The sequence below is a fragment of the Uloborus diversus genome, chromosome 3 (genome assembly GCF_026930045.1).
Source record: "Uloborus diversus isolate 005 chromosome 3, Udiv.v.3.1, whole genome shotgun sequence".
Lineage (NCBI taxonomy): Eukaryota > Metazoa > Arthropoda > Arachnida > Araneae > Uloboridae > Uloborus > Uloborus diversus.
In genome coordinates this window covers 158,478,819-158,496,572 of record NC_072733.1, presented here as the reverse complement: position 1 = coordinate 158,496,572, position 17,754 = coordinate 158,478,819, and the positions used below count along the sequence as shown (strand labels likewise).

The 17,754-nt window shown below is 31.6% G+C and overlaps 1 protein-coding gene across 1 annotated transcript in view; it reads right to left on the bottom strand.

Moving 5' to 3' along the window:
- Positions 1-17,754, bottom strand: part of LOC129219011 (alpha-catulin-like) — a 41,929-nt gene that overhangs the window by 3,356 nt on the left and 20,819 nt on the right. Inside the window, exons 4-5 of the mRNA XM_054853331.1 lie at positions 5,443-5,565; positions 149-232 (exon numbers count right to left, since the gene is read on the bottom strand). Of these exons, the coding sequence (XP_054709306.1) occupies positions 149-232; positions 5,443-5,565 (207 nt within the window). The remainder of the gene's footprint in view (positions 1-148; positions 233-5,442; positions 5,566-17,754) is intronic.

Below are 17,754 nucleotides of genomic sequence, written 5' to 3'. Positions count from 1 at the left end.
GCCGCAATTGAAATCATACTTTTTGAATAATTGTGATAAAATGAAACATTCAACTGTACAAATCTAGCTTCCACAATCAGAAATATTATCATTCAGGAAACAAAAGTCTGATTAGCACTTTGTATTCAAGAACATGAAAAAAAGTTACCTTTGTGGCACAAAGAAGACAAGTTGTAACAACTTTTGAGATAACATTCATTAAATTCTTAGTTTCTTGAATTACATTATCTACCTATATTTTTAAAAAATAATAATAATCAATAAAGATGCATCCAAAAAAAAATCAATCAAATGGAAAAAAAATGCGAGTAGCTAAATACTTCAATATTCAAAAACATAAGTATCCAGTACATTTTATCAACAAACATTTTATTTTCCCCCAAAAATAAAAGAGATGAGTTAAAGGTAGCTTAGTTTCAGTACAATAACTGCATTTCTGGACATTATTCTTGTCTTTTTTCCACCAAGTAAAATTATTTAGTGGGGGGGGGGAGGGGTGAACACAAAAAGAAGTAGGGGTAATCATTCTCAGTGGACTGTTATTTTAAGAGGTGTTCTATAAGGCTCAATTTTAGGGCCTTTGGTGTTAATTTTTTTTTTCAATTTATAATATCAATGAACGGCTTTTCGGATCATTAACATTTTTGTGAATGTGTTCATGCCATGAAGATCCAGCTCTACTTTTTTAGATAAGTGCTGCTGTTTTACCCAAAATGAGCAGTTTTAACTCCATTTTGCACACTTCTAAAGCAAATTTAGGCTTAAACAAGGATTGCTTCTGGCATATTTATCCTATTGTCAGCCAGCAGTCTAGTAACTTAAAGGAAAATTCACCAGATGCAGTAAAAGTTTGACAAGTTTAGTAATAACACTTCAACAAGTTAAGGTCAAATTGTAAGTTCTTGGTTTGCATATATTCGCTTTGCGCGATGAGCTGGATATTTGTATACAGTACTTTTCAGGTCCCTATTAATATAGTGGGTGACCCGAAATAAACATTTTTTGGGGGTTTCTCTGAAGTCAAACCTTATAAATATAAACATTAATGGGGAACCACAATTTCAGGGGTGTTGAGGTGTTTTACCACTTGTTCAAAATATTTGTTGGGAGCCAGAGTACCCCACACTTAAGTACACATAAAAAAGGCAAATAAATAAAGCAGAAAACTTAACTTTACCTTCATTTTCTTTTCTTAAGTAAGACTACTACAATTTTAGTCATTTTAAGGCTCTTAAAAATTAGGGACCCATGTCAAAAAGCTTAATTGGACTGTTTGGTAATCAATCTCTTATTATTTGTAAAATACAATAGGAATAAAAAATCCCTATTTTATGTTTTATTTGATCTATGTATCTAACTTTAACCAGTTTTATGTATAAATCGTAATGTTATGTAACCAGTTTTATTTATAATCGTTTGTGTATAATACGTAAATGTTATATCTTAGAAATTTGAGCTTCTGGGATGAAGCTCAATGCTGAACTGATGTCATACTTGAACTCAGGGTACCAAATTCCTTCAAAATCAGTTCCAAAAAACCCAGCACCAAAATCACTGTTCCCCTGTGTTATATTTGAGCTTAGCCACTCTGTAATATAAATGTATATTTTTTACTTTCTTACTGTGAATCTAACTGAAAATGCTGAATGTTCTTTCTTCTGCAGTAGATGTAACTAATGCATTTAAAATGTGCTAAGCTACTTTGGCACTTGTTCCTCATAAACTTCTCCACCATACTAGTAAACTCATGCTCTCTTAATTTTCCCACACTCTTATGATGAACAATCTTATACTGTCTTCAGCTGAATACAGTAGACCCTTGTTTTATGCAGCTTCATTTTATGCAGTTTAAGATTTGACATCTTTGTTTAATTTCATGCGGTTCAGACAATGCAAATATGCAAAATTTTCCATTCTTTCAAAATCCTAATTTCTAAGATTGTAGATAAAAGTAATAAACTGCTTTTTAAAGTGCTAATAAATAAGCTTGGACCACAGATAAAATTTGTTTGCCATTGGTTCCAGGGCTCTTTCCAGAAGTCAAGTTATTAAAATCATACAATTCAGAACTCACTGGAAGAAAAACTCTTAAAAGTGGCAAAAGATATTGAAACCAACAAGGATACTGACATTAGTAACTCACAATCAAACGCTTTTTCACTGAAAATTTTGAGTCATTTCTTGACAATGTCAAATGATCTTTCTATTTATTAGCAAAGAAAGATCCTGCCATGGAAATGATGCGAGTGATCATGAAAGTGTTAATGCCCCACAAAGAACTACAGAGAAAAATAATTAATAACTACCAAAAGAATGTCATGACCAGCTCTTCTTTATAAACACTAAGTTAATTCATGTTTTTTTATGCACAACATGCATATGTATCGGAATAAGTACATGTTAAACTTATTATATATATTAATTTATGGAACCTTACCCCTGTTTTAGCACTAAGTCTTAATTTACGCCGCTTTTCCGTAGAATGTAACCCCTGCGTAAAACAAGGGTCTACTGTACTGTCTAATTTCAAATGCTTCTGTCCTTCATGAACCAAAGGTAAACCATCAAGTAGGTTGGATTGTTTCAGATTATTTCCTTGCATCATTGGGTTTAAAATCTGCATGGTGAATTGAACCACCAACATTTTTTTTTTTTGGACTGCAAGTTGATTCAATGTATATTTTAATAATTTCATCAAATTTTTCAATAACAAATTGTATAAACTGTATACTACAAATTTATGTATCTATTTTATACATTTTATTTTGTATTTAGATAAAAATTTATGATTTATTCACCGTTTTACTTTTTTTTCTCTGAAGTACCCAGTTTTTGGGTATTTACCTAGGCCTAGGGTAAAAGGCAAAAAGGGCAAACTCATAAAGTTAAAATTTTTATGCAATTGGTTTTTTAAATTAAATTATTTACTATTAAATGGGTTTACATAATGTGTTGACAAAATGTGCATGAATTATGTTTTCTCTAGATTAGCCATTTTTCCTATTAAGAAAGAGGTAGGACATTTTCTGATAATATGTTAAAGAAGCAATTTAACCTTTGAATAAGAGGCATGCCTGTATATGCTTGAATAGCTTAGAACTCAAATGAGATGTTTTCACCCAGAGTAAGGCTTACCTGAAGATAAGGTTACCTTGAGTGGGGTTTACCTTTTGGGCTTACCTTATCTCCTCACAATGTAACCAGATGATATTTGTTTATTTTGTCTCTCATAATATTTGACCATCACATGGGTATTTAGATTGGATATCAATGGGTTAAAGATTATAAAAAATAATTACTAATTGATTTTAAAATAGTTTTTACAGCTTACTTTATATAAATTTTTACCAAAAAAAATTTTTTTTTTTTTTTTTTTTTTTTGGAGTTAGCTGAAAAATAATTTTGCAAGTAAAAAATACTTTTGCCTTGTACAAGAAACCATGCTGAATGAATGTTAATACTGTTAACAGTTTAAAAGTCGCTATTGTGCCCTTGTATTATATTCAAAAGCTGAATTATAAAGTTTATTCAAATGAAACCCGGACAGTGCGTCTAACTTCAAATTAGACGTTAGAGGGTGTCACTTAACTGCGTGTATGGACAGGGCCTGATTAAAGTGTAAGCCCGAGAAGCTAGGGGGGGGGCTAGCCCTAGCTTGGGGGGGGATTACAAAAAAAAAAACCTCATAATGAATGTTTTATTTGTTTTGCATTACAAAATTTTTCTGAATATTTTTTATTTTAGTGTAAGTTTAAAAATTTAATTGTACTGTTGACTCAGTTTTTGCTGAACTTATAAACCTTGTTAAAACAAACTCTCTCTCATGGAGTGAGAAACTATCTGGAGTGACATCTACAGCTTAGAATGAGACCACTCAGATGTAACTTCATGTTGGTACGGAGCTCAATATTACTGCTTAAGGCATTTATTTTGTTCCTGACTCTTTTGTAATTGTTTATTTATGTAAGTTTCAAATTACAAATACCGAGCTGTTGATCTTTATTGAGAGCAGGTAAATTGACTAGCACTTGTTTAGCTGGGCCCAGAGCCTGTTGTGAGTTGTCACTTTTGTATCCATAATATCAAAACAACATTTTATTGCTATTTAGTTAGTTTACATCAGCAATACTTAACATGCAACTTACAACATACATGCAGCTGACTGAGCATTCCTGAATGGCCTGGTCAAGTAGATAAAATCTTGATGGAAGGTGATAAACTTATTTTTGTGCAGGTACACCCCCCTCCCTCAAAAAAGCACTTTTTTTCTTTTAGCAAGCGATTGGAGACCAGTTAGGAGCAGGAAAAGACTGTTTAAGGTATTCAGTGACATTATCAAAACATATATATATATTTACATCTTCGGTTTGCTGCAGCCTATAGCCATGCAAATGTCAATGGGGTCAACCTAAAAAAAAATCAATGGTAGATTGCACCACTGATTTGGGGGGGGGGGGCAGATTTCTTTTTTTTTTTGGACAGTACTCCATTTGGGGGGGGGGGATGGGAACCTCTGCAATGACAAAAAGAGGTGCAATTGAGCACGTTCTTCGGTTCTGCTAGCCAAGGGTGTGCTTACAGTCTTAAAATTTCTAAATTGGGCCCTGTGCATGGAGGCACCATCTATTGGTAGAGAGACTGACACATGAGCAACATTTGATGTTACACAGCGACAGTGTGGTTTCCCACCAAAAGAGAAGGTGGTCACACAAGTTATCGTCGACTACAGATCATATCCTTGTTTTTGATCACAAGGGCCCATTGCTTATCGAGTTCCTGGAATAGGGAATCCCCATCAATGCCCAATGTTATCAAGCCACTTTACAGAACCAAAATGGCCAGGCGTGTTGTCCAAAGGTGCCCACAAATAGCCAATGCAGTGAAGACGACATTGCAGCAGTTTTGGTGGGAAACACTGGAACATCCACAGTACAAGTCCAGACCTTTCATCGTGTGACTTTCATGGGTCACATGCTTTTGGACCTCTGAAACAAGCTATTTGCGAACATCAATTCACAACGGACGACAAAGTATGTGACTTGATCTAGGCTTAGAGCCGACAGCATCCTACTAGCTTCTTCAAAGATGGAATCGACCGACTAATGTCGCAAAGGAATAAATGTGCCAGCAGTTTTGGCAACTATTTTTGAGTTAGTAAAATCATCACTGTTACTTTACAATATTGACTGGGTTTCATTTGAAAGGCCCCTTATACAATAGCAGGAATATGAACAAGACATACAATTATTTTTTGCTTTAAAAATTGCAAATTGATAAAAGAGGTTACAGGGAAATTCCAAGATGAAACTGAAATTTTAAAGGAACAGATTTTGAAGAAATGGACATTTAGGGACTTGAAACTAAAAGTGGGACTTTTAGGAAAAAATGTCCCATTTTAAGTTGGGAGCCCTGTTTATTACATAGAGAGAGTAAAATATTTACCTTCGTAAAAGTAGCTGCTTTTCCAACCGTAGGGTTTTTTACAGTAAATTGAAGCTGCTGCACAAATGTTGGAACTTTATCGAGAAACTCAAGCAACTCATTTTTATGTGTTCCACCAGGAACCTACAATAAATATAGTTATCATGAATTGATTTACAAAATTTAACTTGACCAGCACAAACTAATTGTATGTATTCAAATGTTTACTTATTTATTCTTTGATTATATGCCCCCATATGTTTATTTTATTTATCGTACATGGGTCATTCCATATGAAATGAGCAAAATTCGCAAAAAAATGGTGGACGCATGGTAACAGATTTTAATGAAATTTGGTATACAGGTTCCTTTTATGCCTATATAAAATATCTAAAATATTTTTGCTTAAAATTTTTTATTTAAATAGTTACATGCGATTGAAAATTGGTCAAATTGAAGAGCATTCTCATAAATGCTAAAGGTTGCATTTTTGAAGGCTTGTATCTTATTAACTATTTAATGAAAACATAAAAGTTCTGTTGTTGCAATCTATGGAATAGGGTAATTAATCTGGTGTCAATAAAATTTTCAAAGTTATTATAGTTAACTTTTAACCGAGTTTCAAAAACTGAAAATTTTTCAATTTTCTCATAATTAAGCATTATTTTTTAAATCTCAATCTTTAAGGAATGCATTAGCTTTGATGAAATTAAGACCCAATAATGTGTTAAGTATCATAAAAGAAATACCTTACTTTTGAAGTTGTATTTTAACTCCTTTGTCTTCAGTTTTAAACTTAGTGACATTTTGTAAAATGATGATTTTCCCCTTCACATAGACACAAAAATTCAAATGAGGGAAAATTCAGACAACTTCAAAATTTTACAAGAATATAGAGCTGTGTTTTGCTTGAAGAAACTCGAAATTGGTTTTTGATTTCCAAACGTAAAATAAAATTCAGAAAAATAGCATTTTCTTTGTTTTATGGGTCAATCCATACAGCTTCGACGGATGGGTGCGCTCAACCATTTTTAATTTTTTTTGAAATTCATATCCCTAAAAGCTGGATATGAAAGATTTTTAAAACCACTTTTATTTTTTCTCTCAACTGGACCTTTGATTTTTTAGAGGTCATCAAAAGTGATTTTCGTAGTCAAAAATGAGACTTTTAGATCTTTGCATTTTGGCCCAAATCTATTTGAAGTGCATAAATTGATAGTATTACATGCTGAGTTACATAGCTGTAAGTTAATAGTTAAAATATATGGCAACAGGTTAAAGTTCAGGGTCAAATGTAAAAATTTTACTCATTTCAAAGGGGGATAACTCGCGTAGGGGACGGAAACACAAAATGAAATACAGCAAAAACTAATCACTGGAACCATGCTAAAAAGAATATGTAACTGTTGCTGTATGTTTGTGCACCCTTTATAGATTACAGCCCCTCCAAAATCGGGAAAATGACAAAAATAGACGTCTGTAAACCAAAAGGGGATGGAATTAAAAATAAAATTTCTTGGCCAATTGAATATTCCATTCAAGTACTATACATGTTATACATATTGTTTTTTATATTTGGTTTGTAAAAAAGATACAGGTCTTTGAAATTAGCGATTTTGCTAGTCAATTTATACACTAAAACAGAAATAAAAAGTGCTAAAACTTCATTGCACCTTCTTAAATTATGTATATTGTGCCCTATATAATATATTATACTGAAGAAACATATTGTAATTTTCAAAATAATTATTTTAATTTTATAACTTAGAAATATTTGAACATGAATGAGTAGTTTATACTGTATTGAACCTGTATGGACAGACCCTTATGTGAAATCACGAGAATTCAAAAAAACTAAATAAACGACTCAATGATGCAAAAGCAAGTATATCTAATACTTATTTCGATTTAAAAAAAAATGTACATTTTAGCAAGTACTTCATAAACATGCTTTTGAGAAAATGAAACACGAAAGAAATGGTTAGTTTTGCTAAACTAACAATAAAAAGAACTAACTAATGAAATTTTGCCTTATTTCAAGTTAATCTAGTGACAAAAATACGCTGATTCCAATGATCAAAATTTGATAGCATCTAAAAGACACTTCAATATGTTACGTAAAAAGACTTGGTAAATTTAGAGCATTCCCTCATCTTCAAAAAAACATCTGAAATAGAGGAAAAAATGAAATTTTCGGAAATTTTCGATTTTTTAAAGTACGATTTCTTTATCAAGAAATTCATAAACAATTACTAAATTAGAGCAGATAGTTAGTTATAGATACTTTTTCAATCTGCATCATTTTTACTGTTATTTTTTCATTAAAAGAGCTAGAAGAGTGATTTGAAATCTGAAGTAAATTGGCAAAATTTCAATCTTTGTTAATATCTCAGATTCAAAAAAAGATCCGAATAAATTTTACTTTGCTCTTTCTCAATAGAGATTTGTTTATAGAATGCGGAAATATTTATTTTTTAAGTGTACATTTATAACTTATGGAGTTATTGAGTCACAAACTGCAGCAATGAACTCTGAAAATTCAGGCTTATCGTAAGCATCAACTTCTAATTTCAATAACAAAGCAACAAACAGTTTTTGAACTTCCATACTTTGCATTCCCTCATAGATATACATGGTTTACCTAAATAAAAATTTTCATTGAAATCTGTGACATGCCAGCCACCGCTGATTTTCGCATGGAATGACCCGCATACTAGTGTATAGATTGGGAATTGAGTACACAAAATGAGGTTAAAACTTGGGGAGATGGATTATTCTGCAGAATTTGAAATTTTCTGCAGGGCAATGCTTTGAAAAAAAAACACTAGAAAACATGAAAATTTTCTCGGTTATAGTCCAACCCTTTCAAACAAATGCTAAAGAAGTAAATACTCACACATTCTGCTAAAATGTCACATGGTCTGACTGAAATAAAGACCATATAATTACAATAAAAGGCTGGCTACGCAAAAAGTGAGAAATTGCTGTGTTTGTAACTTTTCCTTCGATTGTTGATCACATTGAAATTAAAGGTCATTTCAAAAAATGAATGATATTGCTACAGAACAAAACTTTCTTGACATAAATTGCAAATAAAAGCAACAAGTAACAACCCTGTAAACGCCCAAGCGAACTCGTTACAAAAATTGCAATCACAGAAATGAACCCTTTTTTTAGCAAAAATATAATCAAGCTTTTTCCATTATAAGAATGTTCATTACATTACATTTTCCTTCTTTTTAAAAGGTTTAGTTTCAAAAAGCATGGCAAAACATTCCTGGTGTTTTCAAAAAGTCAGGGCTTGACTTATTCACATTTTTCGAATTTTTTCTGATTTTCCACCGCAAAGTAAGAGGAAGGACTTTTATGCAAGTATATACAATATTTATTTTTGAATTAATGAAAAAATATAACTAGGGAAAACAGTACAAAACAATTTTGTGACTAATATCTACTCAAGTTGAAACAAATTACAAGAGCTTGGTTTATATAACCTAAAAAAAATTAAATGTAGCTTTTCCAGTAGGTGGACATCAGGTTATTTAAATGAAGGAGCAAAACCTAATTCAACAGATTTATAGTCTCAACACTTAAAGCTTGGAAAAATTTATGGGAGTTATTATAAAAGATCAATGAGGAATGTATAAAAATTGGAACATTTAGGTATAAAACTGGAGTTCCTAGTCAAGTTAACAAAGGACAGCAAATTCTTACAACACAATAACAGCAATGTGAAAAATATATCTTTTTAAGTACTTCATTTTAAAAATATAATACAAAAATTAAGTAGTGTTTCATAATTTCCGTAGCTGCTGCAGATTAAATTTTTAGTACATAACACGATTGCATCACGTTTTTGCGCACTTAAATTTTTATATCTAATTAGAGGACATCTTGCCAATAGTTATGGTTACACAATTTTTTAAAAAAAATTTAAGTTATTCTTTATACATAAAAAAAATTACTGTTTCATTTTCAAAAGTCTGGATGGTCAAAATTTCTGCACTCTTCCTTTGTTTTTCATTATTATTATTTATTTATCTAACTTTGTGAAAGCAATCCTATTTCGGTGGGTTTGAGCACAGATGCAAGATGAACAAAGAGTGATCATGAGTTATGTGTGCTTGTTACCACTAAGAATTCCACATTTTTATCAGATGACCCCTACAAGGGAACACATATAGAAATCATCTAAGTGTGCATCAAATATTTGCACTTTTTACTAGCCAAATTAAAAATATATTTGATGATTTAGGAATACTCTTGCTCTCTTCCATTTAAAAAGTAATGTTTTTCAAATGTACAAATTGTCTCTCGCTAAACAATCACAGTATTGTGTTGTAGTATGATCATGACTTTAACTGACACCTTAAAACCTTTAAAATATTCAATACTAGAAACATAGGTACATCAAATTGACAAAAAGAAATTTTGCCCACATTTTTTTCATGTACCTAAACTAGTGCACCCTGCGTCATATTGAAGTTACTTATGCTCCCGAATTTTCGGATATTGAATAAACCTTAGCCTAGGGTCACTTGTTAGTGGCAAACACAATGAAACTTTTTTTTTCCTTAACACAAACGCAAAATATTTTTTGATGAGGGGAGGATGGAGAAAGCGTCAAAAGGTTTTATAACTTCATTTTTGTATTTTTTATTTTAACCTATTTTAAGGTAAATAGGATATCATTGTATTTCTTATACCTTCAGCTACAAGCTAGAATACTTATATTTCATTTTAAAAAATGCAGCTTTAACAGCAAGTAGTCAAGTCTGATCATGTCACGCTAGAAAATCTGCTCTGTATGAGGGGCAGATTTTTAGGTTTACTAAAAATGTACAGGGGGAAGTTTTTCAACAATACTTTAAAGTTTAAATGAGTAAAACATGGGTAATAAATCTTGATAATTAGTACTTTCATTAGAACAGGGATTCTCAAACTTTTTCAATTCTTGGCACCCTTTAAAAATTAGAAATTTTACCACCTTAGTCTATTTTTCTCTTACATACATATACATACAAAATTCCCTCTGGAGTTTGGAAGCTCTATTGAAAAACAAATATTTTACCAGTAGAGCAACAATGCTGATTTTACTTTAGAATGAAACTGTACAAGTTTTGTTTTGGAAATGTTTGATGGATGGACCTTTTGTATTTCTGTCAGAAAACCATGAGATCTAATTCTCTTGCTTAATTAAACGGTCTCAAAAATGATGATTTCAATATAAAAGAGCATTTTTTCAGGATTTTATCAAAATCTTATGAGCTCAAACTCACATAAGTACTAGAATGAATCAATAGCCAAATTTACTTTAAGATCCCAAAATTTCATGCTTTCAGTGTAATAAAATTTTCTGTAACCTTTACCACAACATGGCAATTTGTCTCACAAAGCTGATCCTCCATTTTGGAGCACTATTTTTTGGAGATCTTAGATCCTCAGGATTCGGATCTTGGAAGTTGGGCATTAATTTATAATCATTATAAAGTCAAAAATAATAAAAGATTCATGAGAATTGTCCCAATGTTATATCAGAGTGATTCCACGTCAATTGACCTGATTTTTCAAATTGTCCTCGCTCAATCATCCCCAAATAGGATGAAATTTTATAGAGGTGTAGAGATGTCTTTGAAACTAACCTATGGCAAATTTTCAGTTTTCGAGATTCAAATCATGAAGATCTAGGATCTCCAAAAAATAGTGCCCCAAAATGGCGGATCAGCTTTGTGAGACAAATTGCCATGTTGAGGTAAAGGTTGCAGAAAAAATAATTAAACTGGAAGCATAAAATTTTGAGAGCTTAAGGTACAATTGGCTGTTGATTGGTTCTGGTATTTATGTGAGTTTGAGCTCGTAAGACTTTGAGTAGCACGCATATAAACTCGTGAAAAAACTCTTTTGCACTGAAATCATCAATTTTAAGACCGCTTAATCAAGCAAGATGATTGGATCTCACGGTTTTCTTACATGAATTTAAAACTACACCACATAGAGAATAATTACAGCTCTTGCTCAAAGTAATTGACTCGGGCATAAAAGTAATTTGACCTAAAACTTTTGATTTTTTTTTTTTTTAGTTATCAACTTTAAGACTGCATAATTAAAAAAAACTGATTAGTTGCCACAGATTTCTAACCTGGACCTTAAACTACATCACTCGAACTATGACTACAGATGTGTATCAAAGTTGAAGACCCATCGCGTACAAAGCTATCGACCTCTAAACTTGGCAATTTTTTAAAAATCATCGATTTTGAGACCGTGTAACTACTAAAGCTAAGAGAATCCAATGCTATTTTATGTTTTTCTCAGTACTATACTGTGGTGAGTAGTTAAATCATGTACTTATTTCCAAGAGTTACTCATGGCTTTAGCAGATATCCGGGGCCAAACAAGGGAAAAAAAATAGTAAAAAAAGTAGCATTTTCAATTGACCTTTGCCCTCAAATCCATGAGTGAGTCACCAAAATATTTACACTAGCATATGCCTAGTATCAAGTTAGTAACCATCTTTAAAATGCTTGGTTCACTCATTGCTTTTGAAGCAAAGCAATCATATATTTAGCTCTATTTTTCCGCGAACTAAAACTTTGACCTCTACTTGAGGGCCAACAAGTCAAATTTGAGGGGAAAGAAGCTTCACTTTTTCTTATCACAATGCTAGTAAAACATCCTAAAAGTTTCAGGAAAATTGAAAAGGTCTCAACTATCAGGCCGCCATTCACTTTGTCCAGATTTGAAAAAAATGACTATTAAGGTGCAAATTTTATAATAGATGAAATTTTAGTTAAATAAAACACTAAAAACGAAAACTAACAACCAAACCATATAGTCCGATCAATTTCAAAAATAGTGATCAAATAACAAAAATTCCGAAAGAGCCAAATTTTTGTAGAGACTTTGGGTTTACCATTACAAATAAGGTGCCAAAAGTCCCCATCGATCCCATGTGTGCTAAAAAACTTATTTGGGGTCAAAGGTAAAAGTTTTAGGTTTTTTGGATTTTTCTTGAAAACAGTAAGTTTTATTGAAACATTACCTCTGACCAAAGTTGTAGATCTCTAAATTCTCTATAAAAATGGTTCTTATGGTTTTTTCTCTAAGACCAACCATTTCCCAGATATTGCGTACTGACAACCAGTCACTTACAGAATCCCCTCTACTTGCATGACCTTGAATAACATCTGACTATTCTAGTCCGTGTGGCGTCGTTCATGTACCTGCTTCTTTTAGTGTTAAACGTGCAGCTCAAGAGAATTAACGTATTTATTACAAGCGTCTACTGTTTGTACTGATCTTTTTTTTTTTTTATGTCACAATTCTGCTTTATTTGCAATAAACTTTTGACTGAAGGTGAAACTGTTGTGGTCAGTCATGGAATGCCAACTTTTAATGATGTAAGTGTCATGAGAAGTGATGAGTTTGCTGATTATTTTCAAAGTCAAATGTCTGATACAATTCATGTGGATTGCAGAAAATCATACACCTGGAAAAGTTGAATCTCTGCAGTAAAAAGACAACGTGAGGATGAGCAGGTCAGTGCTTCAAAAGTAAGTTCACCTTGTAACTAGAGCGTGATTAAGTGAATCTGAATCTAGCTTTTGTTATAAAAAACACTGCTTGTTTTGTGGCAAAGAAGCAGATGAAGAGGCTGAGAAGAAGGAAGTGCAGAATTATAGCAGAAAAATTCATTAAGTTTCTATACTTACATTCAAAGAATCCCTTTTCAACTTTGCTAAAGAACGTTCTGATGAGGTGTCAAAAGCTGTCCTTGCATGTATTAATTTTGAGTATGATTTAGTCGCTGCTTTATAAATTTTTCTGCGACAATTCTGCGCTTTCTTCTTCTAAGCCTCTTCGTCATCTTCATCGCCACAAAATAAGCAGTGTTTTTTAAAACAAAAGCTGGAATCAGATTCACTTAATTGCGCTCAAGTACGAGGTGGACTTACTTTTGAAGTACTGGCCTGTTCATCCTCGCGTTATCTTTTTGCTGCAGAGCAGGGGTCTGGCCAGAGGATATTTGGGTCCGTTAATGGACCCTTCACAAAAATCCAATCAACCAAAACGAACCTTTCACAAAATACCGAACAACCAAAACGGACCCTTCACATAATTCTGTTAAACAAGATCGGATATTTCACAAATTGTTTATTGAAAGAGTAAATGTGAAAGCAAAATAACGCATATTTCTGTGTATAAACCGATATTTTTTGGAACCTTTTCTGAAGTCAAATTAGAGGGATCAGCTTATACAAAATCGTCTAATTTTCCAAAAGAAAAAAAAATGGCACTCTTGCGATGCTCCTGGAAACGATAAATAATTGCTACTGCCAAATAAATATAATGCTTGTTGTTTGTTTTATCACAGCTAATTAGCAGCGGTGTTGTAAACTTTTCTGAAAAGGCTTTGGTAAGCACTTTTCTCCCTACTCATGATTTAATTAACAATAATAATATATATCTGCGAAATGAACTTAGAACTGCAAAGGGATAGTAAAGGTGGGGGGGGAAATATGATCGCTTCAGATAGGGTTACCAACTTCAAAATTATCACCACTTAGAGTCTGGCGTTGAACCTTTATAATGAGTTGAATAGAAAAAATTCTCATCATTTTACCAGCTTTTCAATATTTGCGTTTTTAAGGTGCGGTGCGATGTTTAACTGTTATTTTGGGAGAAAATTATATGGGTTTTGATTTTTCGATGCTAACAAGGATGATTAACTTTAAATAAACTCTTTTAATTACCGTTTTTTTCTTTAGATGTCTACACTTTGAAAAATGCAATCTTTTAACATCCGATATGAGAATCATATTTTGTTATTTTTTCAAGCAAACTTCGCTTTAGTAGGATGCAAATAAATTGAAAAGTCTTTTTATTTTTGTTAGAAATCTCATTTCAAATTTTTAAAGCAAAATTCCATTTTCTTTTATGAGGATAGATATAGATGGTTTTTTTTTTTTTTTTTTTTTTTTTTTTTTTTTTTTGTTTCAACTGTGTCCACAGATATTAATGAAATGTTTATCATAGGACTCTAAAATGCAATTTTAAAATAATTTTATCAAAATATTTCTTTTACAAGCCGTTTTTATACTTTTGATGCCTTCACTTTGAGAATTGCGATCTCTTTGCATCCGCTATGTGAAACAGGTTTTTCGAATTTTTGATGTTTATTACGCTTTGTTAAGAGGAAAACAATTAAAATATCTTTTTATTTTTGTTAAAATCACGGAATTTATAAGTTTTAAAAATTCTGTGCTTTTTAAGAGTGTCTCGGGTCAAAAAGTTAAAAATGCTGAACACTTGTCTGAATTTTATTTATTTATTTTTTTGTTACAAATATTTTAAATACTGTACAGAAATGTTTCTAGTATAATTTAACAGAATGTAGAATGGTAGATAAATATTGATACTTGAGAGAGCGATGCGCCCCCCCCCCCCCACCAAATATCCAGAACAATATAAAAAACACTCCAGAATGATATTCTCGACATAGAAGAGGAAAACACCCAACTTTAAGTTTAATTGATGCAGTTTGTGCCATCTCTAAATTCTAAAATTTTGTTTTAACATTTTTTTTTTCACAAAATTAATTCATTTTTCACAAAATTATTTGATTTTTCACAAAAAACGGACCCTGTGAAAAATCCTGGACAGACCCCTGCAGAGATTCAACTTTTACGGGTGTATGATTTTCTGCAACCCACATGAATTGTAACAGACTTTTGACTTTGAAAATAATCAGCAAACTCATCACTTCTCACGACACTTACATCGATTAAAGTTGGCATTCCAGGACTGAGCACAGCAGTTTCACCTTCAGTTGAAAATTTATTGCAAATAAAGCAAAACCGTGGCTTTTTTTTTTTTTTTGGAACTTGATCAGCACAAACAACAGAAGACGCTTGTAATAAATTCCTTTATTCACTCGAACTGCACGTTTAACAGCAAAAGAAGCAGGTACGTAAACGATGCCACACGGACTAGAATAGCCAGATGTTATTCAAGGCAATTCAAGTAGAGGGGATTCCGTAAGTGACTGGCTATATATTGAGAGAAGGCAATACCTGGGAAATGGTTGGTCTTAGAGAAAAAAATCATAAGTTGAGAGAGTATATTTTATAGAGAATTTTGAGATCTACAACTTTGGTCTCCAGGACATTTTCAATAAATTTTATCCTTTGAGAAAAACCCAAAAAAACCTAAAATTTTGACATTTGACCCTGATTAAATTTTTTAGCACACATGGGATCGATGGGGACTTTTTGGCATCTTATTTGTAATGGTAAACCCAAGGTCTCTACAAAAATTTGACAGGCAGAATTTTTGTTATTTCCATTGTCCAAATTGACTGGACTAATACAACAGCCCCACTGATTCAAAATTAGATTTTCTATAAACCATCCAACTTCATTCTTTTACATACCTTAGAAAATAGCTATTATGCACAACAAGAAAAAACTTTACCAGTTTTCTGCAATAAGAACAAAACGCATACTACCAGAATAAAAATCTGAGCTTTTCTGTAGCAATAAGTTTGTCTGAGCAACAACAATGAAACAAATTGTAAAATAAAATAAATAGAATTATTCTATTTATTTCATTTTATGTTTTGCTTGGCTAGATTTTTAAATTTACCGTTTGCCAAATTTAGCATATTTTTAATCCTAATGTTATTTTCTTTCACTGTATTGGAAACAAAATAATTTTCATCTTTTTTGTTTTTAGAAGGCTGATGAGAAAAATAAAGTACTTAAAAGTTAGTGGGTAAACCAAACTGTTGAGCCGGAGACAAATTTTTTGTATCCGTTTCATAAAAACAAAGTAAAAATCTTTTTAGAGTTAATATCATACATTTTTTTAACAGCATATTCAACAGAAATGAAATACTATCTTTTAAAATTTGTGTTACATCAAAACCGAGTAGCGTTAAATTCAGGTTTTGTAATGTGTTATATCAAAATCATGTTGTGCAAGTACCATATTACACAAGGGATGCCTGTACTTGTTTACTAATGTTGCCCATTTTTATAACTAATGTCATAATATTATTTTTCTCTCAACCATGAACATCTTATTGGAAGATCGTTATTTGTTCACTTTTGTATAAAAAGTCTGTTATGGCTGAAAAAACTGGATAAAATCTTTCTTAACTGTATAATGTAGTTTGATGGATTCATGCAGCACCAATCGTATGTTTTAATTATAACACAGCCCATTAAAAAGCAGTGAAAAACAGCAGTTTCACTTTTTTATTTGTAGTTATGGTATAAATCCAGCACAATATTAAATAAGATAGAACATTTAAGTAAAAGTGGGTCTAAAACACTGAAAAGATAATTTACAAAATTTTTGCTCATGTGTTTTTTAGAAGTAACTTTCATAATAACTTGCAATTAAATTTTAAAATTCATTTTCAATGTTAACATGTATAGCATATATTACGCACAAAATGATAAACTATTTTGTTTATGTTATTTTTTTTTAATTTTATTTATTTATTTATTTTATTTTTTTTTTTTTTTTTTTTTTTTTTTTTTTTTTTTTTGCACTTGAACTAAATGAAAGATTCAGTTTCTAAATCAAAAGAAAACTTTTTTGATATCTGGATATGTTGATAAAAATACTAGGATAATGTATTTTTAAGTAAGTATAGTATTTTTTAGTTTGAAGCTAGATTTCTTGTCTTTGAGTAATGAAGCGTATTGTTAAAAAAAATCGAAATAGTCTATTTTACTTCACAAAACAGATTTTGCACCAGAAAGCCTTGAGAAAAACAGTGAACTGTTTAAAGAACTAACTAAAAATATTTCAAAATTAATCGTTTTTTTTTAATTACAAGTTATATAATTACAGGGGTGATTGTGAGTTCATCAAAAAATACCTGAAAGTTTCAAAGAAAGAACGAGGGGAAGGGAGGGGGAATCTTTGACCCCTATTACTTAAGTGCACCTTTGCCATAGTATTAAATAGTTCTGAGTCAAAATATTGTGGGTACATTTGATTAAATTTTTAATGGGTTACAAAGTTACTTTTGAGCTGGTGTTATAAATTATCTTGACATTTGTCCATCTTAAGGCTCTTGCAGGTATATTTGATGAGTAGCATATAATAAAAAAATTGCGCAGGTAGGGAGATAAAAGCATAACAAAAAAAAACGTAATTCCGGTATTTTTGGACCTAAAAATACCGGAAATACGTAAGAAAATACCGGAAATTCGGTAAAATACCGGAGCACAATCATCACTGTAATTAGCAGTTTTGATAATTTTAGCAAAACTAGTTTGAAAAGCAGTAGAAAGGCTTAAAGCTCCCATGAAAACAGGT